Consider the following 24,777-nt stretch of genomic DNA (forward strand, 5'->3'; position numbering starts at 1 on the left):
AAGAATAGAGAAGTCTGTAATTTTTATTGTAGGTACACTTCACCTGTGAGAGACAGAATCTAAAAATAAAAACCAGAAAATCACATTGTATGATTTCGACATAATTAATTTGCATTTTATTTTCCTCACTGTATATTGTAGATATATGTATATTGAAGGCTCATGGCACATTCTGCAGGTACAGGGTTAGTCTAGGTTCACACATTCAGTACTTGGTCAGTATTTTACATCAGTATTTGTAAGCCAAAATCAGGAGTGGAACAATCGGAGGAAAAGTAAAATAGAAACACGTCACCACTTCTGTATTTATCACCCACTCCTGGTTTTGGCTTCTAAATACTGATGTAAAAAACTCACCAAATACTGAACGTGTGAACGTGGCCTTAATATGTGTATGTTTGTATCATGCTGTTGAAAATAGTTCTGCATGCACTTTACAACTTGGGTTAAAAAATGCAATTTCCTTAGAAGCACCTCTCCTCCATTACCAGACATCACATTACGTTGTATCATTCAAGTCAAGGCATAAAACGTGATAAATTACAGTAACTGCTCATTAGCAGAAGAATAGAACAGCAGTGGTTTATACACTAAGTGAAATTAGAACACATAAATATTCTACTACATGATAGAAAGTCCACAATCACATTTCCCTATAATACAATCTAATGAAAAAACAAACAGGATGAGAGCTATCGGGATAAACACCACTCAGGAATGTTCTAGCCTATAAGACATCGGATCGCGGCTATCAAGGTATCACTTTATTCAGCTTGCTATGACCTACAGGCCCATATAGACGGCTTAGGAGGGTTGATCCTAATAAATTGTTTATTTTAACAACTAAAAATAAAGTCTCAAAAATTTTAAATAAAATCTATTTTGTTTTTATATTTTCCCCTCCAGAGTCCTGGGATCCCTGATGCAGTGTGTACAAAGAACAGCGATTGTCCTGAGGGTGATCCAGTCATTGCTGGCAATGGTATAACGTGACCACATTTACTAATGTACTGGCAGCATTTCTTGTTCATTGCACAAATTACTTTACTAAGAGCAGAAAAGCCATAAATATGTAGAGGAAATTGCTTCTATTAATTGAACAAGAAAAGCAGAGAATGTGTCAAAATAATGTACAGAACTAACCAAGAATAATATACCATATATATATAATGGAATATTCATTTATCATAAATACAAAACCCACTTTTGAAAATAACGTACAACATAAAGAAAAGCCATCCAGAGATTCCACAGCAGAACCATTTAGTCTGGATATTCATCTCACATCAGCGACAAAGAGAAAGAGTCCAATATTTTTTTTTACCAAATGCATCAACGTAAAAAATCATGACATGATCATTTTGAATTTTTAAAATTATTTTTACAACTTGTTTTATCTTTGTTTAAAAATAAATAATTATCTGTTCTAAACCAAATATGGAAAGTAAAACTAAAATCCATGTTAAGATTTTTATGGTTTCTTTGCCAAATATTGGTATGTGCACATGACGTCTTATAGATGTCGGCGTACCCACAGAAGACGCTTCTGGAAAACAATGGTGGTTTTTCCTGAAGACTCCTTGTTGTCGTCTACTTGGTCGTTTTCTAGGCGGCATTGTTGCCGGCTACTTTTTTTTTTTTTTAGTTATGTATATAAATTACTGAGGAGCTTCAAAACAGAAGTCAACAGTAGAATGATCCGGTCACATCTTTTAGATGCTTCACTGCTTTTGGAAGATTGAAACGGTTAAGAGAAGTTCGGAAGGACGGAACATGTGTTCAGCAAGTCATTTATACTTTGCCATGTAATCGATCATTCTTTTTGATGTTTATTAGCACTTTTTTAGGCGGGTTCCAGGCAATATCCACCTGAAACAGACGTTGTGTGCATGTCCATTAATTGGTTCTTGGAGTTAAAGAGGTTATCCAACTTGTAGAAATTTTGTAAAAAATGGCTGCTGATACTGTGAGATAACAAAGAAATTACTTCTCTCCCCGCATAAATCCAGGGCTGACCCTCTAATGATGCTCCTGGTATTTGTTAACACGTGGGCACTGCAGCCAATCAGTGGCTCTTAGGGTTATGTCGCGTACTACCGGCATCATTGTTCCTATCACCAGAGCGTATCTAGGGGGGCACACAGTACATTTGCTATAGGCACAGCTGGCAGGGATGCCATTGCGCCACCTGTTGCATCAGTACAAGGTGTCTCCCAGGCACCTGCATTTTTACACCCCCTGAAGAGGGATTCACCCATTCTTTAAACCAGAGGTGAAGCTGACAGCTGATTCTCAACATTTAATTGTATTCATGTCTTTCGGGTACAAGTACTATTGAAGCCCTGATTGCCAGCTCTTTGGGGTCAGAGAAACATCAGCAGTGTGATCAGGTCAGCTAATCACATGTTGACGTCACTCCTGTACCACAGAGGACATATTCGGCATCAAGGTGAGTATGACAAGAGACAGTATGGGCATTAGGGGGATGGTGAATATGTGAGAAGATACCATGGGCAGAAGGGCTAGGAATGTGTTAGGAGACAGTATGTGCAAGAGGGGGGCTGGAAATGTGTGAGAAGACAGTATGGGCAGGGAAGTATGTGTGAGGAGCTAGTCTGGGCAGGGGGAAATGTGTGAGAAAACAATATGGACAGGGGAGAGGGTGGAATTTGTGAGAAGACAGTATGTGCAGGAGGGTGGATGGTGGAATATGTGAGTATGGACAGGAGGGAATGTGTGAGGAGACAGTATGGGAAAAGGGGGGGAGGGTGTAAAATGTGTAAAGACAGTGTGGGCAGGAGGGGGTGGAATAAGTGAGAAGGTAGTATGTACAGGAGAGGGGATGGTGGAATATGTGAGAAGACAGTATAGACAAGGGTGCTGGAAATGTGTTAGGGGACAGTATGGGCTGAAGGGAATGTGTGAGTAGACAGTATGAACAGGGGGAATGGGTAAGGAGTAGTGTTGAGCGAGCATGCTCGACACTGCTCGGTACTCGCCCGAGTATCTCACTACTCGGGATGTTCAGCGAGCACCGAGCATTTCCGGGTTACATGCAGGGATTGGTTGTGGGCATTACAGTGATTGGTTGGCCGCACAGCATCACCTCGAGTACTTAAAACCGGGCGCCGCCATCTTGGACACAGTCGCTCCGGATCAGACGGTGTTGGGAGAGTGCTGCTGAGCTAGGGAGAGATTTATACTGCAAAATAGGTAGTGTAGGGTCTCTAAAGCCTGCAAAATCAAAAATACAGTCCTTCTCAGGACTAATATCCATCCCAGATATCAGGCAGGCAGGCAGGCTGTATAGGAGACGCAGTGGTTATACCAACAAACACTGCATTACAATCCTGTGTGCTGCTTTTCAAATTGCTAGACTTAGCCCCAGGTCTCAGGGGCCAGGAAAAATCCTTTTTTCATCTAAATCCTCTTTTTTTTTTTTTTCTAATAAGACTGTACAATTACCCGTCTTATTAACCTTTTGGTATCCCCCCCCCCAAAAAAAAAAAAAAATGAGTGTGTCTGTGAGTGTTCAGACACAAATATATCTATTTAAAAGAGTTTGGTGTAGGCCAGATAACTAGAACTGTGGTTTTGCAGTTCCACTGTTCAAACCTCTGTATTATCCACTTTTTTTGTGCTTAACCTCGTGGTTCAGCGGTTTCTTAAATCGTACCCCGAGTTGCCAGATCTGCTCGTCAAAGTACGCCGCTTGTCAGCTCATTTTCGCAAGTCGGCTACAGCTTCCGCCGCCCTTGCTGTGTTGCAGCAGCGTTTGCAGCTTCCGGCACACCGACTGGTGTGTGATGTCCCCACACGTTGGAACTCTACCCTCCACATGTTGGAAAGGATTTGTGAGCAGAAGAGAGCAGTTGTGGAGTACCAGCTGCAAGAAGGCCGTCGATATTCATGTCAGACTCCACACATAAGACCTCAGGAGTGGAACTGGATGTCTGACATATGTACCATCCTGACAAACTTTGAGAAGTCCACCAAGATGGTGAGTAGCAATGACGCCATCATTAGCGTCAGCATCCCACTTGTCTGTCTTTTGCAATGCTCTCTACAGAGAATTAAAGAGGAGGCATTGCAGCCAGAGTATGATAAGATGGATCAAGAAGCCGTAGCGGGCGATTACACACAGCCCAGCCTCATCTCATCCCAACGTGCATTGGGGGACAATGAGGGAGAGGAGGAGGAGGAGGAAGAACAGGAGCTGGTATCATGCGCTGTAGACAGTAGTACCTGTACAACTGTCATACCGTTGGTTCAGCGTGGGTGACCTGAGGACAGGGGGGGGTGAGGAGAGGAGGAGGAGCAGAGCATAGTCAGTCGTCATCTTGGTGAGGACACGGAAGTCTTGCCCGTTACAAGTCTGGCACGCATGGCTGACTTTATGTTACGCTGCCTTAACCGTGACCCTCGCGTTGTCAAAATGTTGGGTGACAGTCATTACTTGTTGGTGACACTTTTAGACCCCCTCTACAAGGAGAACTTTCACTCTCTTATTCCTGAGGTGGAGAGGTCTACAAAAATGGGGCAGTACCAGAAGGTCCTTGCTGCAGAACTGTTAAAAAAAATCCCATCTGTACACGCTAGCGGCAGAGGTCACAGTTCATTGCCCAACCAAAGGGTACAGGCGAGAGAGACGCAACTCCAATTCAGCAGAGGCAGGGGAGCACTGTCAACATTCTGGGACAGTTTTCTGAGACCCGCCCAGCTTACAGGCCCTGAGGCACGGGCTACTCTCACAAGGAGTGGAAAGTTTCAAAAGATGGTGAGGGAGTACCTTGCCGACCGTACCAGCGTCCTCCGTGATTCCTCTGTGCCTTTTAATTATTGGGTATCCAAGCTGGACACTTGGAATGAACTCGCTCTGTACGCCTTGGAGGTCCTGGCAGCCCTGCCGCTAGCGTGTTATCGGAGCGTGTTTTTAGTGCCGCTGGGGGAATTATAACTAATAAGCGCACTCGCCTGTCAACTGACAATGCTGACAAGCTGACCCTTATCAAATTGAATAAGGGCTGGATTGGGCCAGACTTCTCATCACCACCAAATGACAGCAGAATAACATAAAGTCAAATCCACTATGTTATTTCAGGAGGTGTATTCCCATGCACCGCTTCACACCCACAAATGGGTATATGCTTAATCATTTCGGCTGTTTTTTGCTCTTCTCCTTATCCTCAGCCTCCACCACCACTATACCACCAGGGTGACTGTGGTCCGTGTTGCCAGCATTGCAAGTTCCTCCGTCCTAATTTTTGGCAGCTTTTGCTTGGAAGGCATAGGCAAAGACTATGGGAGACCCACTCCCCAATAATGGGAATAATGTTTTTAATATGCTGTACTGCATGGCTCTTGTAAGGGGCATTGCAAGTTCCTCCGTCCTAATTTTTGGCAGCTATTGCTTGGAAGGCATAGGCAAAGACTATGGGAGACCCACTCCCCAATAATGGGAATAATGTTTTTAATATGCTGTACTGCATGGCTCTTGTAAGGGGCATTGCAAGTTCCTCTGTCCTCATTTTTGGCAGCTTTTGCTTGGAAGGCATAGGCAAAGACTATGGGAGACCCACTCCCCAATAATGGGAATAATGCTTTTAATATGCTGTACTGCATGGCTCTTGTAAGGGGCATTAAAACCGTCTTGTTAAGCTACTGTGACCTCCACGTCTCTTTCAAGGGGCATTAAAACCGTCTTGTTAAACCACTCTGAACTGGACGTCTCTTCTAAGGGGCATTAAAACCATCTTGTTAAGCTACTGTGACCTCCACGTCTCTTCCAAGGGGCATTAAAACCGTCTTGTTAAACCAATCTGAACTCCACGTCTCTTCCAAGGGGCATTAAAACCGTCTTGTTAAGCTACTGTGACCTCCACGTCTCTTCCAAGGGGCATTAAAACCATCTTGTTAAGCTTCTGTGACCTCCACCACTGTTCCAAGGGGCATTGATATTGTATTTTTATTCCACTGGGACCTCCACCACTCTTCCAAGGGGCATTGATATTGTCTTTTTATTCCACTGGGACCTCCACCACTCTTCCAAGGGGCATTAAAACCGTCTTGTTAAACCACTCAGAACTCCACGTCTCTTCCAAGGGGCATTAAAACCGTCTTGTTAAGCTACTGTGACCTCCACGTCTCTTCCAAGGGGCATGAAAACCATTTTGCTAAGCTACTGTGACCCCCACGTCTCTTCCAACGGGCACTAATATTATCTTTTTATTCCACTGCGACATCCACCACTCTTCCAAGGGGCATTGATATTGTCTTTTTATTCCACTGTAACCTCCAGCACTGTTCCAAGGGACATTGATATTGTCTTTTTATTCCACTGGGACCTCCACCACTCTTCCAAGGGGCATTGATATTGTCTTTTTATTCCACTGGGACCTCCACGTCTCTTCCAAGGGGCATTAAAACTGTCTTGTTAAGCTACTGTGACCTCCACGTCTCTTGCAAGGGGCATTAAAACTGTCTTGTTAAACCACTCTGAACTCCACGTCTCTTCCAAGGGGCATTAAAACCATCTTGTTAAGCTACTGTGACCTCCACATCTCTTCCAAGGGACATTAAAACCGTCTTTTTAAGCTACTGTGACCTCCACGTCTCTTCCAAGGGGCATTGATATTGTCTTTTTATTCCACTGTAACCTCCACCACTGTTACAAGGGACATTGATATTGTCTTTTTATTCCACTGGGACCTCCACCACTCTTCCAAGGGGCATTGATATTGTCTTTTTATTCCACTGGGACCTCCACGTCTCTTCCAAGGGGCATTAAAACTGTCTTGTTAAGCTACTGTGACCTCCACGTCTCTTGCAAGGGGCATTAAAACTGTCTTGTTAAACAACTCTGAACTCCACGTCTCTTCCAAGGGGCATTAAAACCATCTTGTTAAGCTACTGTGACCTCCACGTCTCTTCCAAGGGACATTAAAACCGTTTTTTTAAGCTACTGTGACCTCCACGTCTCTTCCAAGGGGCATTGATATTGTCTTTTTATTCCACTGCGACCTCAACCACTCTTCCAAGGGGCATTGATATTGTCTTTTTATTGCACTGTAACCTCCACCACTCTTCCTAGGGGCATTGATCTTGTCTTTTTATTCCACTGTAACCTCCACCACTGTTCCAAGGAAAATTGATATTGTCTTTTTATTCCACTGGGACCTCCACCACTCTTCCAAGGGGCATTGATATTGTCTTTTTATTCCACTGGGACCTCCACCACTCTTCCAAGGGGCATTGATATTGTCTTTTTATTCCACTGGGACCTCCACCACTTTTCCAAGGGGCATTGATATTGTCTTTTTATTCCACTGTAACCTCCACGGCTCTTCCAAGGGGCATTGATATTGTCTTTTTATTCCACTGGAACCTCCACGTCTCTTCCAAGGGGCATTAAAACTGTCTTGTTAAGCTACTGTGACCTCCACGTCTCTTGCAAGGGGCATTAAAACTGTCTTGTTAAACCTCTCTGAACTCCACGTCTCTTCCAAGGGGCATTAAAACCATCTTGTTAAGCTACTGTGACCTCCACGTCTCTTCCAAGGGGTAGTAAAACCGTCTTGTTAAGCTACTGTGACCTCCACCTCTCTTCCAAGGGGCATTGATATTGTCTTTTTATTCCACTGCGACCTCCACCACTCTTCCAAGGGGCATTGATATTGTCTTTTTATTCCACTGTAACCTCCACCACTGTTCCAAGGGGCACTGATATTGTCTTTTTATTCCACTGGGACCTCCACCACTTTTCCAAGGGGCATTGATATTGTCTTTTTATTCCACTGGGACATCTACCACTCTTCCAATGGGCATTGATATTGTCTTTTTATTCCACTGGGACCTCCACGTCTCTTCCAAGGGGCATTAAAACTGTCTTGTTAAACCACTCTAAACTCCACGTCTCTTCCAAGGGGCATTAAAACCGTCTTGTTAAGCTACTGTGACCTCCACCTCTCTTCCAAGGGGCATTGATATTGTCTTTTTATTCCACTGGGACCTCCACGTCTCTTCCAAGGGGCATTAAAACCGTCTTGTTAACCCCCTTTGAACTCCACGTCTCTTCCAAGGGGCATTAAAACCGTCTTGTTAAGCTACTGTGACCTTCACGTTTCTTCCAAGGGGCATTAAAACCATCTCGTTAAGCTACTGTGACCTCCACCTCTCTTCCAAGGGGCATTGATGTTGTCTTTTTATTCCACTGCGACCTCCATCACTCTTCCAAGGGGCATTGATATTGTCTTTTTATTCCACTGTAACCTCCACCACTGTTCCAAGGGGCATTGATATTGTCTTTTTATTCCACTGGGACCTCCACCACTTTTCCAAGGGGCATTGATATTGTCTTTTTATTCCACTGGGACCTCCACCACCCTTCCAAGGGGCATTGATATTGTCTTTTTATTCCACTGGGACCTCCACGTCTCTTCCAAGGGGCATTAAAACTGTCTTGTTAAACCACTTTGAATTCCGCATCTCTTCCAAGGGGCATTAAAACCGTCTTGTTAAGCTACTGTGACCTCCACGTCTCTTCCTAGGGGCATTGATATTGTCTTTTTATTCCACTGTAACCTCCACTACTGTTCCAAGGGGCATTGATATTGTCTTTTTATTCCACTGGGACCTCCACCACTTTTCCAAGGGGCATTGATATTGTCTTTTTATTCCACTGGGACCTTCACGTCTCTTCCAAGGGGCATTAAAACCATCTTGTTAAACCACTCTGATCTCCACGTCTCTTCCAAGGGGCATTGATATTGTCTTTTTATTCCACTGCGACCTCAACCACTCTTCCAAGGGGCATTGATATTGTCTTTTTATTGCACTGTAACCTCCACCACTCTTCCTAGGGGCATTGATCTTCTCTTTTTATTCCACTGTAACCTCCACCACTGTTCCAAGGAGCATTGATATTGTCTTTTTATTCCACTGGGACCTCCACGTCTCTTCCAAGGGGCATTAAACTGTCTTGTTAAACCACTTTGAATTCCGCGTCTCTTCCAAGGGACATTAAAGCCGTCTTGTTAAGCTACTGTGACCACGAAGTCTCTTCCTAGGGGCATTGATATTGTCTTTTTATTCCACTGTAACCTCCACCACTCTTCCAAGGGGCATTGATATTGTCTTTTTATTCCACTGGGACCTCCACCACTCTTCCAAGGGGCATTGATATTGTCTTTTTATTCCACTGGGACCTCCACGTCTCTTCCAAGGGGCATTAAAACAGTCTTGTTAAACCACTCTGAACTCCACGTCTTTTCCAAGGGGCATTAAAACCGTCTTGTTAAGCTACTGTGACCTTCACGTCTCTTCCAAGGGGCATTAAAACCGTCTTGTTAAGCTACTGTGACCTCCACCTCTCTTCCAAGGGGCATTGATATTGTCTTTTTATTCAACTGTGACCTCCACCACTCTTCCAAGGGGCATTGATATTGTCTTTTTATTCCACTAGAACCTCCACCACTGTTCCAAGGGGCATTGATATTGTCTTTTTATTCCACTGCGACCTCCACCACTCTTCCAAGGGGCATTGATATTGTGTTTTTATTCCACTGGGACCACCACCACCCTTCCAAGGGGCATTGATATTGTCTTTTTATTCCTCTGGGACCTCCACCACATTTCCAAGGGGCTTTGATATTGTCTTTTTATTCCACTGGGACCTCCACCACTCTTCCAAGGGGCATTGATATTGTCTTTTTATTCCACTGGGACCTCCACGTCTCTTCCAAGGGGCATTAAAACTGTCTTGTTAAACCACTCTGAACTCCATGTCTCTTCCAAGGGGCATTAAAACCGTCTTGTTAAGCTACTGTGACCTCCACGTCTCTTCCTAGGGGCATTGATATTGTCTTTTTATTCCACTGTAACCTCCACTACTGTTCCAAGGGGCATTGATATTGTCTTTTTATTCCACTGGGACCTCCACCACTTTTCCAAGGGGCATTGATATTGTCTTTTTATTCCACTGGGACCTTCACGTCTCTTCCAAGGGGCATTAAAACCGTCTTGTTAAACCACTCTGAACTCCACGTCTCTTCCAAGGGGCATTGATATTGTCTTTTTATTCCACTGCGACCTCAACCAATCTTCCAAGGGGCATTGATATTGTCTTTTTATTGCACTGTAACCTCCACCACTGTTCCAAGGAGCATTGTTATTGTCTTTTTATTCCACTGGGACCTCCACGTCTCTTCCAAGGGGCATTAAAACTGTCTTGTCAAACCACTTTGAATTCCGCGTCTCTTCCAAGGGACATTAAAACCGTCTTGTTAAGCTACTGTGACCTCCACGTCTCTTCCTAGGGGCATTGATATTGTCTTTTTATTCCACTGTAACCTCCACCACTCTTCCAAGGGGCATTGATATTGTCTTTTTATTCCACTGGGACCTCCACCACTCTTCCAAGGGGCATTGATATTGTCTTTTTATTCCACTGGGAGCCTCCACGTCTCTTCCAAGGGGCATTAAAACTGTCTTGTTAAGCTACTGTGACCTCCACGTCTCTTGCAAGGGGCATTAAAACTGTCTTGTTAAACCACTCTGAACTCCACGTCTCTTCCAAGGGGCATTAAAACCATCTTGTTAAGCTACTGTGACCTCCACGTCTCTTCCAAGGGACATTAAAACCGTTTTTTTAAGCTACTGTGACCTCCACGTCTCTTCCAAGGGGCATTGATATTGTCTTTTTATTCCACTGCGACCTCAACCACTCTTCCAAGGGGCATTGATATTGTCTTTTTATTGCACTGTAACCTCCACCACTCTTCCTAGGGGCATTGATCTTGTCTTTTTATTCCACTGTAACCTCCACCACTGTTCCAAGGAAAATTGATATTGTCTTTTTATTCCACTGGGACCTCCACCACTCTTCCAAGGGGCATTGATATTGTCTTTTTATTCCACTGGGACCTCCACCACTCTTCCAAGGGGCATTGATATTGTCTTTTTATTACACTGGGACCTCCACCACTTTTCCAAGGGGCATTGATATTGTCTTTTTATTCCACTGTAACCTCCACGGCTCTTCCAAGGGGCATTGATATTGTCTTTTTATTCCACTGGAACCTCCACGTCTCTTCCAAGGGGCATTAAAACTGTCTTGTTAAGCTACTGTGACCTCCACGTCTCTTGCAAGGGGCATTAAAACTGTCTTGTTAAACCTCTCTGAACTCCACGTCTCTTCCAAGGGGCATTAAAACCATCTTGTTAAGCTACTGTGACCTCCACGTCTCTTCCAAGGGGTAGTAAAACCGTCTTGTTAAGCTACTGTGACCTCCACCTCTCTTCCAAGGGGCATTGATATTGTCTTTTTATTCAACTGCGACCTCCACCACTCTTCCAAGGGGCATTGATATTGTCTTTTTATTCCACTGTAACCTCCACCACTGTTCCAAGGGGCACTGATATTGTCTTTTTATTCCACTGGGACCTCCACCACTTTTCCAAGGGGCATTGATATTGTCTTTTTATTCCACTGGGACATCTACCACTCTTCCAATGGGCATTGATATTGTCTTTTTATTCCACTGGGACCTCCACGTCTCTTCCAAGGGGCATTAAAACTGTCTTGTTAAACCACTCTGAACTCCACGTCTCTTCCAAGGGGCATTAAAACCGTCTTGTTAAGCTACTGTGACCTCCACCTCTCTTCCAAGGGGCATTGATATTGTCTTTTTATTCCACTGGGACCTCCACGTCTCTTCCAAGGGGCATTAAAACCGTCTTGTTAACCCCCTTTGAACTCCACGTCTCTTCCAAGGGGCATTAAAACCGTCTTGTTAAGCTACTGTGACCTTCACGTTTCTTCCAAGGGGCATTAAAACCATCTCGTTAAGCTACTGTGACCTCCACCTCTCTTCCAAGGGGCATTGATGTTGTCTTTTTATTCCACTGCGACCTCCATCACTCTTCCAAGGGGCATTGATATTGTCTTTTTATTCCACTGTAACCTCCACCACTGTTCCAAGGGGCATTGATATTGTCTTTTTATTCCACTGGGACCTCCACCACTTTTCCAAGGGGCATTGATATTGTCTTTTTATTCCACTGGGACCTCCACCACCCTTCCAAGGGGCATTGATATTGTCTTTTTATTCCACTGGGACCTCCACGTCTCTTCCAAGGGGCATTAAAACTGTCTTGTTAAACCACTTTGAATTCCGCATCTCTTCCAAGGGGCATTAAAACCGTCTTGTTAAGCTACTGTGACCTCCACGTCTCTTCCTAGGGGCATTGATATTGTCTTTTTATTCCACTGTAACCTCCACTACTGTTCCAAGGGGCATTGATATTGTCTTTTTATTCCACTGGGACCTCCACCACTTTTCCAAGGGGCATTGATATTGTCTTTTTATTCCACTGGGACCTTCACGTCTCTTCCAAGGGGCATTAAAACCATCTTGTTAAACCACTCTGATCTCCACGTCTCTTCCAAGGGGCATTGATATTGTCTTTTTATTCCACTGCGACCTCAACCACTCTTCCAAGGGGCATTGATATTGTCTTTTTATTGCACTGTAACCTCCACCACTCTTCCTAGGGGCATTGATCTTCTCTTTTTATTCCACTGTAACCTCCACCACTGTTCCAAGGAGCATTGATATTGTCTTTTTATTCCACTGGGACCTCCACGTCTCTTCCAAGGGGCATTAAACTGTCTTGTTAAACCACTTTGAATTCCGCGTCTCTTCCAAGGGACATTAAAGCCGTCTTGTTGAGCTACTGTGACCTCCAAGTCTCTTCCTAGGGGCATTGATATTGTCTTTTTATTCCACTGTAACCTCCACCACTCTTCCAAGGGGCATTGATATTGTCTTTTTATTCCACTGGGACCTCCACCACTCTTCCAAGGGGCATTGATATTGTCTTTTTATTCCACTGGGACCTCCACGTCTCTTCCAAGGGGCATTAAAACAGTCTTGTTAAACCACTCTGAACTCCACGTCTTTTCCAAGGGGCATTAAAACCGTCTTGTTAAGCTACTGTGACCTTCACGTCTCTTCCAAGGGGCATTAAAACCGTCTTGTTAAGCTACTGTGACCTCCACCTCTCTTCCAAGGGGCATTGATATTGTCTTTTTATTCAACTGTGACCTCCACCACTCTTCCAAGGGGCATTGATATTGTCTTTTTATTCCACTGGAACCTCCACCACTGTTCCAAGGGGCATTGATATTGTCTTTTTATTCCACTGCGACCTCCACCACTCTTCCAAGGGGCATTGATATTGTGTTTTTATTCCACTGGGAACACCACCACCCTTCCAAGGGGCATTGATATTGTCTTTTTATTCCTCTGGGACCTCCACCACATTTCCAAGGGGCTTTGATATTGTCTTTTTATTCCACTGGGACCTCCACCACTCTTCCAAGGGGCATTGATATTGTCTTTTTATTCCACTGGGACCTCCACGTCTCTTCCAAGGGGCATTAAAACTGTCTTGTTAAACCACTCTGAACTCCATGTCTCTTCCAAGGGGCATTAAAACCGTCTTGTTAAGCTACTGTGACCTCCACGTCTCTTCCTAGGGGCATTGATATTGTCTTTTTATTCCACTGTAACCTCCACTACTGTTCCAAGGGGCATTGATATTGTCTTTTTATTCCACTGGGACCTCCACCACTTTTCCAAGGGGCATTGATATTGTCTTTTTATTCCACTGGGACCTTCACGTCTCTTCCAAGGGGCATTAAAACCGTCTTGTTAAACCACTCTGAACTCCACGTCTCTTCCAAGGGGCATTGATATTGTCTTTTTATTCCACTGCGACCTCAACCAATCTTCCAAGGGGCATTGATATTGTCTTTTTATTGCACTGTAACCTCCACCACTCTTCCTAGGGGCATTGATCTTGTCTTTTTATTCCACTGTAACCTCCACCACTGTTCCAAGGAGCATTGTTATTGTCTTTTTATTCCACTGGGACCTCCACGTCTCTTCCAAGGGGCATTAAAACTGTCTTGTCAAACCACTTTGAATTCCGCGTCTCTTCCAAGGGACATTAAAACCGTCTTGTTAAGCTACTGTGACCTCCACGTCTCTTCCTAGGGGCATTGATATTGTCTTTTTATTCCACTGTAACCTCCACCACTGTTCCAAGGGGCATTGATATTGTCTTTTTATTCCACTGTAACCTCCACCACTCTTCCAAGGGGCATTGATATTGTCTTTTTATTCCACTGGGACCTCCACCACTCTTCCAAGGGGCATTGATATTGTCTTTTTATTCCACTGGGACCTCCACGTCTCTTCCAAGGGGCATTAAATTCGTCTTGTTAAACCACTCTGAAATCCACGTCTCTTCCAAGGGGCATTAAAACCGTCTTGTTAAGCTACTGTGACCTTCACGTCTCTTCCAAGGGGCATTAAAACCGTCTTGTTAAGCTACTGTGACCTCCACCTCTCTTCCAAGGGGCATTGATATTGTCTTTTTATTCCACTGCGACCTCCACCACTCTTCCAAGGGGCATTGATATTGTCTTTTTATTCCACTGTAACCTCCACCACTGTTCCAAGGGGCATTGATATTGTCTTTTTATTCCACTGGGACCTCCACTACTTTTCCAAGGGGCATTGATATTGTCTTTTTATTCCACTGGGATATCCACCACTCTTCCAAGGGGCATTGATATTGTCTTTTTATTCCACTGGGACCTCCACGTCTCTTCCAAGGGGCATTAAAACTGTCTTGTTAAACCACTCTGAACTCCACGTCTCTTCCAAGGGGCATTAAAACCGTCTTGTTAAGCTACTGTGACCTTCACGTCTCTTCCAAGGGGCATTAAACCGTCTTGTTAAGCTACTGTGACCTCCACCTCTCTTCCAAGGGGCATTGATATTGTCTTTTTATTCCACTGCGACCTCCACCACTCTTCCAAGGGGCATTGATATTGTCTTTTTATTCCACTGTAACCTCCACCACTGTTCCAAGGGGCATTGATATTGTCTTTTTATTCCACTGGGACCTCCACCACTTTTCCAAGGGGCATTGATATTGTCTTTTTATTCCACTGGGACATCCACCACTCTTCCAAGGGGCATTGATATTGTCTTTTTATTCCACTGGGACCTCCACGTCTCTTCCAAGGGGCATTAAAACTGTCTTGTTAAACCACTCTGAACTCCACGTCTCTTCCAAGGGGCATTAAAATCGGCTTGTTAAGCTACTGTGACCTCCACCTCTCTTCCAAGGGGCATTGATATTGTCTTTTTATTCCACTTGGACCTCCACGTCTCTTCCAAGGGGCATTAAAACCGTCTTTTTAACCCCCTTTGAACTCCACGTCTCTTCCAAGGGGCATTAAAACCATCTTGTTAAGCTACTGTGACCTTCACGTTTCTTCCAAGGGGAATTAAAACCATCTCGTTAAGCTACTGTGACCTCCACCTCTCTTCCAAGGGGCATTGATATTGTCTCTTTATTCCACTGCGACCTCCACCACTCTTCCAAGGGGCATTGATATTGTCTTTTTATTCCACTGTAACCTCCACCACTGTTCCAAGGGGCATTGATATTGTCTTTTTATTCCACTGGGACCTCCACCACTTTTCCAAGGGGCATTGATATTGTCTTTTTATTCCACTGGGACCTCCACCACCCTTCCAAGGGGCATTGATATTGTCTTTTTATTCCACTGGGACCTCCACGTCTCTTCCAAGGGGCATTAAAACTGTCTTGTTAAACCACTTTGAATTCCGCATCTCTTCCAAGGGGCATTAAAACCGTCTTGTTAAGCTACTGTGACCTCCACGTCTCTTCCTAGGGGCATTGATATTGTCTTTTTATTCCACTGTAACCTACACTACTGTTCCAAGGGGCATTGATATTGTCTTTTTATTCCACTGGGACCTCCACCACTTTTCCAAGGGGCATTGATATTGTCTTTTTATTCCACTGGGACCTTCACGTCTCTTCCAAGGGGCATTAAAACCGTCTTGTTAAACCACTCTGATCTCCACGTCTCTTCCAAGGGGCATTGATATTGTCTTTTTATTCCACTGCGACCTCAACCACTCTTCCAAGGGGCATTGATATTGTCTTTTTATTGCACTGTAACCTCCACCACTCTTCCTAGGGGCATTGATCTTGTCTTTTTATTCCACTGTAACCTCCACCACTGTTCCAAGGAGCATTGATATTGTCTTTTTATTCCACTGGGACCTCCACGTCTCTTCCAAGGGGCATTAAAACTGTCTTGTTAAACCACGTTGAATTCCGCGTCTCTTCCATGGGACATTAAAGCCGTCTTGTTAAGCTACTGTGACCTCCAAGTCTCTTCCAAGGGGCATTGATAGTCTTTTTATTCCACTGTAACCTCCACCACTGTTCCAAGGGGCATTGATGTTGTCTTTTTATTCCACTGTAACCTCCACCTCTCTTCCAAGGGGCATTGATATTGTCTTTTTATTCCACTGGGACCTCCACCACTCTTCCAAGGGGCATTGATATTGTCTTTTTATTCCACTGGGACCTCCACGTCTCTTCCAAGGGGCATTAAAACCGTCTTGTTAAACCACTCTGAACTCCACGTCTCTTCCAAGGGGCATTAAAACCGTCTTGTTAAGCTACTGTGACCTTCACGTCTCTTCCAAGGGGCATTAAAACCATCTTGTTAAGCTACTGTGACCTCCACCTCTCTTCCAAGGGGCATTGATATTGTCTTTTTATTCCACTGTGACCTCCACCACTCTTCCAAGGGGCATTGATATTGTCTTTTTATTCCACTGTAACCTCCACCACTGTTCCAAGGGGCATTGATATTGTCTTTTTATTCCACTGGGACCTCCACCACTTTTCCAAGGGGCATTGATATTGTCTTTTTATTCCACTGGGACATCCACCACTCTTCCAAGGGGCATTGATATTGTCTTTTTATTCCACTGGGACCTCCACGTCTCTTCCAAGGGGCATTAAAACTGTCTTGTTAAACCACTCTGAACTCCACGTCTCTTCCAAGGGGCATTAAAATCGGCTTGTTAAGCTACTGTGACCTCCACCTCTCTTCCAAGGGGCATTGATATTGTCTTTTTATTCCACTTGGACCTCCACGTCTCTTCCAAGGGGCATTAAAACCGTCTTGTTAACCCCCTTTGAACTCCACGTCTCTTCCAAGGGGCATTAAAACCATCTTGTTAAGCTACTGTGACCTTCACGTTTCTTCCAAGGGGAATTAAAACCATCTCGTTAAGCTACTGTGACCTCCACCTCTCTTCCAAGGGGCATTGATATTGTCTCTTTATTCCACTGCGACCTCCACCACTCTTCCAAGGGGCATTGATATTGTCTTTTTATTCCACTGTAACCTCCACCACTGTTCCAAGGGGCATTGATATTGTCTTTTTATTCCACTGGGACCTCCACCACTTTTCCAAGGGGCATTGATATTGTCTTTTTATTCCACTGGGACCTCCACCACCCTTCCAAGGGGCATTGATATTGTCTTTTTATTCCACTGGGACCTCCACGTCTCTTCCAAGGGGCATTAAAACTGTCTTGTTAAACCACTTTGAATTCCGCATCTCTTCCAAGGGGCATTAAAACCGTCTTGTTAAGCTACTGTGACCTCCACGTCTCTTCCTAGGGGCATTGATATTGTCTTTTTATTCCACTGTAACCTACACTACTGTTCCAAGGGGCATTGATATTGTCTTTTTATTCCACTGGGACCTCCACCACTTTTCCAAGGGGCATTGATATTGTCTTTTTAGTCCACTGGGACCTTCACGTCTCTTCCAAGGGGCATTAAAACCGTCTTGTTAAACCACTCTGATCTCCACGTCTCTTCCAAGGGGCATTGATATTGTCTTTTTATTCCACTGCGACCTCAACCACTCTTCCAAGGGGCATTGATATTGTCTTTTTATTGCACTGTAACCTCCACCACTCTTCCTAGGGGCATTGATCTTGTCTTTTTATTCCACTGTAACCTCCACCACTGTTCCAAGGAGCATTGATATTGTCTTTTTATTCCACTGGGACCTCCACGTCTCTTCCAAGGGGCATTAAAACTGTCTTGTTAAACCACGTTGAATTCCGCATCTCTTCCATGGGACATTAAAGCCGTCTTGTTAAGCTACTGTGACCTCCAAGTCTCTTCCAAGGGGCATTGATAGTCTTTTTATTCCACTGTAACCTCCACCACTGTTCCAAGGGGCATTGATGTTGTCTTTTTATTCCACTGTAACCTCCACCTCTCTTCCAAGGGGCATTGATATTGTCTTTTTATTCCACTGGGACCTCCACCACTCTTCCAAGGGGCATTGATATTGTCTTTTTATTCCACTGGGACCTCCACGTCTCTTCCAAGGGGCATTAAAACCGTCTTGTTAAACCACTCTGAACTCCACGTCTCTTCCAAGGGGCATTAAAACCGTCTTGTTAAGCTACTGTGACCTTCACGTCTCTTCCAAGGGGCATTAAAACCATCTTGTTAAGCTACTGTGACCTCCACCTCTCTTCCAAGGGGCATTGATATTGTCTTTTTATTCCACTGTGACCTCCACCACTCTTCCAAGGGGCATTGATATTGTCTTTTTATTCCACTGGAATCTCCACCACTGTTCCAAGGGGCATTGATATTGTCTTTTTGTTCCACTGCGACCTCCACCACTCTTCCAAGGGGCATTGATATTGTCTTTTTATTCCACTGGGACCACCACCACCCTTCCAAGGGGCATTGATATTGTCTTTTTATTCCTCTGGGACCTCCACCACTTTTCCAAGGGGCATTGATATTGTCTTTTTATTCCTCCTGGACCTCCACCACTTTTCCAAGGGGCTTTGATATTGTCTTTTTATTCCACTGGGACCTCCACCACTCTTCCAGGGGGCATTGATACTGTCTTTTTATTCCACTGGGACCTCCACGTCTCTTCCAAGGGGCATTAAAACTGTCTTGTTAAACCACTTTGAATTCCGCATCTCTTCCAAGGGACATTAAAACCGTCTTGTTAAGCTACTGTGACCTCCACGTCTCTTCCTAGGGGCATTGATATTGTCTTTTTATTCCACTGTAACCTCCACCACTGTTCCAAGGGGCATTGATATTGTCTTTTTATTCCACTGTAACCTCCACCACTCTTCCAAGGGGCATTGATATTGTCTTTTTATTCCACTGGGACATCCACCACTCTTCCAAGGGGCATTGATATTGTCTTTTTATTCCACTGGGACCTCCACGTCTCTTCCAAGGGGCATTAAAATCGTCTTGTTAAACCACTCTGAACTCCACGTCTCTTCCAACGGGCATTAAAACCGTCTTGTTAAGCTACTGTGACCTTCACGTCTCTTCCAAGGGGCATTTAAGCCGTCTTGTTAAGCTACTGTGACCTCCACCTCTCTTCCAAGGGGCATTGATATTGTCTTTTTATTCCACTGTGACCTCCACCACTCTTCCAAGGGGCATTGATATTGTCTTTTTGTTCCACTGCGACCTCCACCACTCTTCCAAGGGGCATTGATATTGTCTTTTTATTCCACTGGGACCACCACCACCCTTCCAAGGGGCATTGATATTGTCTTTTTATTCCTCTGGGACCTCCACCACTTTTCCAAGGGGCATTGATATTGTCTTTTTATTCCTCCTGGACCTCCACCACTTTTCCAAGGGGCTTTGATATTGTCTTTTTATTCCACTGGGACCTCCACCACTCTTCCAGGGGGCATTGATACTGTCTTTTTATTCCACTGGGACCTCCACGTCTCTTCCAAGGGGCATTAAAACTGTCTTGTTAAACCACTTTGAATTCCGCATCTCTTCCAAGGGACATTAAAACCGTCTTGTTAAGCTACTGTGACCTCCACGTCTCTTCCTAGGGGCATTGATATTGTCTTTTTATTCCACTGTAACCTCCACCACTGTTCCAAGGGGCATTGATATTGTCTTTTTATTCCACTGTAACCTCCACCACTCTTCCAAGGGGCATTGATATTGTCTTTTTATTCCACTGGGACATCCACCACTCTTCCAAGGGGCATTGATATTGTCTTTTTATTCCACTGGGACCTCCACGTCTCTTCCAAGGGGCATTAAAATCGTCTTGTTAAACCACTCTGAACTCCACGTCTCTTCCAACGGGCATTAAAACCGTCTTGTTAAGCTACTGTGACCTTCACGTCTCTTCCAAGGGGCATTTAAACCGTCTTGTTAAGCTACTGTGACCTCCACCTCTCTTCCAAGGGGCATTGATATTGTCTTTTTATTCCACTGTGACCTCCACCACTCTTCCAAGGGGCATTGATATTGTCTTTTTATTCCACTGGAACCTCCACCACTGTTCCAAGGGGCATTGATATTGTCTTTTTATTCCACTGCGACCTCCACCACTCTTCCAAGGGGCATTGATGTTGTCTTTTTATTCCACTGGGACCACCACCACCCTTCCAAGGGGCATTGATATTGTCTTTTTATTCCACTGGGACCTCCACCACTTTTCCAAGGGGCTTTGATATTGTCTTTTTATCCCACTGGGACCTCCACCACTCTTCCAAGGGGCATTGATATTGTCTTTTTATTCCACTGGGACCTCCACGTCTCTTCCAAGGGGCATTAAAACTGTCTTGTTAAACCACTCTGAACTGCACGTCTCTTCCAAGGGGCATTAAAACCTTCTTGTTAAGCTACTGTGACCTCCACGTCTCTTCCAAGGGGCATTAAAACCATCTTGTTAAGCAACTGTGACCTCCACGTCTCTTCCAAGGGACATTAAAACCGTCTTTTTAAGCTACTGTGACCTCCACGTCTCTTCCAAGGGGCATTGATATTGTCTTTTTATTCCACTGCGACCTCAACCACTCTTCCAAGGGGCATTGATATTGTCTTTTTATTCCACTGGAACCTCCACCACTCTTCCTAGGGGCATTGATCTTGTCTTTTTATTCCACTGTAACCTGCACCACTGTTCCAAGGAACATTGATATTGTCTTTTTATTCCACTGGGACCTCCACCACTCTTCCAAGGGGCATTGATATTGTCTTTTTATTCCACTGGGACCTCCACCACTCTTCCAAGGGGCATTGATATTGTCTTTTTATTCCACTGGGACCTCCACCACTTTTCCAAGGGGCAATGATATTGTCTTTTTATTCCACTGTAACCTCCACCGCTCTTCCAAGGGGCATTGATATTGTCTTTTTATTGCACTGGGACCTCCACGTCTCTCCCAAGGGGCATTAAAACTGTCTTGTTAAACCACTTTGAATTCCGCGTCTCTTCCAAGGGACATTAAAACCGTCTTGTTAAACTACTGTGACCTCCACGTCTCTTCCAAGGGGCATTAAAACCGTCTTGTTAAACCACCCTGAACTCCACGTCTCTTCCAAGGGGCATTAAAACCGTCTTGTAAAGCTACTGTGACCTCCACGTCTCTTCCAAGGGGCATTGATATTGTCTTTTTATTTCACTGCGACCTCCACTACTCTTCCAAGGGGCATTGATATTGTCTTTTTATTGCACTGTAACCTCCACCACTCTTCCTAGGGGCATTGATATTGTCTTTTTATTCCACTGTAACCTCCACCACTCTTCCAAGGTGCATTGATATTGTCTTTTTATTCCACTGGGACCTCCACCACTGTTCCAAGGGGCATTGATATTGTATTTTTATTCCACTGTAACCTCCACCACTCTTCCAAGGGGCATTGATATTGTCTTTTTATTCGCAATCCTCTATGTCTGGAGGATGTGTTGCATCCCATTGTCCAACTGTGTCCCGGCTTCCACAATATTAGCCCAGTGTGAAGGCGTCAGTGAGATGGACCATCCCTGGCCAAATTCACTTGTCCACGCGAGGTGGCTGTGGACCTAGTGTGGGCACCCGGCCGCGGGGCGGCTGGGGACTGAGTGTGGGCACCCGGCCGCGGGGTGGCTGGGGACCGAGTATGGACACCCAGCCGCCCCCTGGAGGCTGGGGGCCAAGCGTGGACACCCGGCCACCGGGCGGCTGGGGACTGAGTATGGATACCAGGCCGCCGACGCAGCCATGACGTGGTGGCAGATTCCGCCTCCACATGCCTAAAAGGCCCAATTTCAAGTGCAAGCAAGCAGTATGGTATTGCAGCCTGGGGGTGGGTGAGTGGCAGGCTGCATACTTGCGCTTGTAGCGCAAGGAATGGGGGAGGTACAATTGAACACTGCCCTGGGACAAGGACTTGCACGGGGATAGTTGCAAATCTGCATCTTCTGATGCGGCAAGGATCACTTCTGATGGGCACACTTTTGGGCAATGACCTGGGTGTCAGAGATGCTTCCAGGGGTCTTCCCCATGCTGTTCCCATGTCTTTTCAGCACTGTATGCATGTGTCACACAGCACATGGCCAGATAAGGTTGTAAAATGTTAAAATGACATTTCCTGGTGAATGCATTTGTCACTGTTGAAAGCAATACAAAAGTGCAAAAACGTATAAAAAATGCTACTTGTGAACATAGCCCAAGGTATGGAGGAGTATTTTTGTTTTTGGTTATTTATTTTACCTTATACACAAGTCTTTACCCTGGAAAGGATGTTCCTTAACATATTTCACAGGAAAGCAGTTTCAGTTTCGTTTTTGAACGTTTTATTGTGAGCCCGTAAAAGTGGCTTAATACCTCTGACCACGTTGTTGACAGCAGTGACCTGGAGTCCGAAATGCTTCCTGGGGCGATCACCATGCTGTCCCCATGTCATTTGAGCACTGTCACTATCGTTTTGGGCACATTTTAGGCTTTCTACAGACTGCTCGGGTCTCCCATAGACTAACATTGGGCTCGTTGCTCAGGTCGAGCACCCGAGTATCACGGTGAGCTCGGCCCGAGCTTCGAGCACCCGAGCATTTTAGTGCTCGCTCAACACTAGTAAGGAGACAATGTGAGCAGGGGGTAATGTGTGATAACTGCCTTCACACTGATGGGCAGGTAGGGGAATGTACAGGTAGACAGTGTGTGGAAGGGTGCATGAGAGGGAACAGTATGGGGGGAATGTGTAAGGGAACAGTATGGAGGAGAAAAGTGTGCAGGTGCACAGTATATAAACTGGGTAGTATGGGGGGCAGTGTAGGGATGGGCAAGCATGGGGGACAGTACCAGGGCACAGTATGGAGAGGACAGCATGAATAGAGGGGGAGTATGATGAGGGCACACAGAATGGAAAGGAGAGAACAATGTAGAGGCCATGTACCAAAAGAGGGACAGTGATGGGGTCATATTTTGTGCAGGGAACACATAGAGGAGCAATTATTCAGGGGCACAGCAAGGGGAAATTATCCAGGGGCACAGTGTAGGGCAGATATTTAATTAGGAGCATTATAATGACATCGTAATTTATAAGGGCACCATGTTGGGATGTGCTGCAGAAGATCGGAAAAGATGGAAGTTTGGAGAGATGAAATATGGATTTGAAAAGTCATCATGACATCTACACTAGATGAAGAAGAAAAGAAAGAGAACAGCTCCAATCAGAGAAAATATCTTCTATAAGGTACCTAAATGTTTATTTGTGATATTAACAGCATCTCTTCAGTACTGTGGTTATTCTTTGGTCTGCAGTCTGATGATGGTTGGTAACAACTGCTTCCAGCATCTCTTTACTATTGTTAAGGACATACTGGGAATTCATAGGTTCATGTGATACAATTGTATGTGAGGCTGACCTGACATTGCAATTGATCACTGTACTAAGCTTGGTGCTGTATTTCTGTACTAATGGTGACTGTGATTCTGTAGTTCAGTACTGATGATGGTTCTGGTGCTGTATTTTTGTACTGATGCTGGTTTTGGTGCTGCATTTCTGTATTCATGATGGTTCTGGTGGTGTAGTCATTGTAATGCCTTCGTCCCTGCGTGCCTCCCCCTCCTGGCAGGGACGCTGGTGTACTCACCAACCGGACCGCGTTCCTGATGCAGACATCTTGCCAAGTGTGCACTTCCTCTTTCTTAAAGGGTTAGCGTGCGCACTCCTTAGATGTCCCCAGCCAATTCCTGGGTGGCATCTGGTACCTAAGTCACTCTTCCCGATTGAGAGGGGCCTGTTCAACGTCAAGGACTTCAGTGTCTAGCTTGTCTGTAAACTGCTAAGTTCGTTGTCAGGTCCACTCATTGCCCAAACCTATTTCCCTGGGTCTGTATGCCCTGTCCGGAACCCTGAACCTGTACCTGTGTCTGATCTAGTCTCAATTAGCACCTGGCTCTTATCCTGTTTGTATCTAGTCTTCATCTTTCCCTGTATATATTGCCAGTATCTGAACCTGTCTCTGTATCCTTCTGTGTCTGAATCAGCACCTGTTTCCACACCAGCTGTGTCTGATTCAGTTTCTTCCTCCAAACCTGTTGTCTGAATTAGTTCCTACTCTAATCCTGATTTAACAGCTCCCTCACCTAAATCTGCTGTGTCGGAACCTGTACTTATCTTCAAACCTGCTGTTAGAACCTGTACCTTTCCTAAACCAGCTGAGTCTGAATCAGTTCCTATCTGTAGTCTGTTGTCGCTGTGCAACATTGGTGATTAGTGTGCGCACTTGTTACTTCATGGTAAGTGCCCTGTGTGAACTTGGCTCTGTCTGTCCTGTGTGTACCTGTCCTTGGTCTTGTGTGAACTTGGTCCTGTCTCTCCTGTGTGTATTTGTAATTGTCCTGTGGTAACCTGACCCTGTCTGTTCTATGTGAACAGAGTCCTGTCTCTCCTGTGGGAACCTGCAGTTCCTTGCCTGTCCGGATCTGCGGTTCATTGCCTGTCCACATCTGTGGTTCATTGCCTGTCCACACCAGGGTTCCTTGCCTGTCCACACCTGCGGT

The 24,777-nt window shown here is 45.0% G+C and overlaps 1 protein-coding gene across 4 annotated transcripts in view; it reads left to right on the forward strand.

Annotated features, from left to right (window-relative positions):
* P2RX5 (purinergic receptor P2X 5) overlaps positions 1–24,777 on the forward strand; it is a 127,338-nt gene that overhangs the window by 66,279 nt on the left and 36,282 nt on the right. For all 4 annotated transcript variants that reach the window (XM_073668028.1, XM_073668024.1, XM_073668025.1 and 1 more), the window contains exon 4: positions 907–982. In XM_073668028.1, the coding sequence (XP_073524129.1) occupies positions 907–982 (76 nt within the window). The remainder of the gene's footprint in view (positions 1–906; positions 983–24,777) is intronic.

This window comes from Phyllobates terribilis, unplaced genomic scaffold, assembly GCF_046119375.1.
Source record: "Phyllobates terribilis strain yellow unplaced genomic scaffold, ASM4611937v1 Scaffold_2__4_contigs__length_985480577, whole genome shotgun sequence".
NCBI lineage: Eukaryota > Metazoa > Chordata > Amphibia > Anura > Dendrobatidae > Phyllobates > Phyllobates terribilis.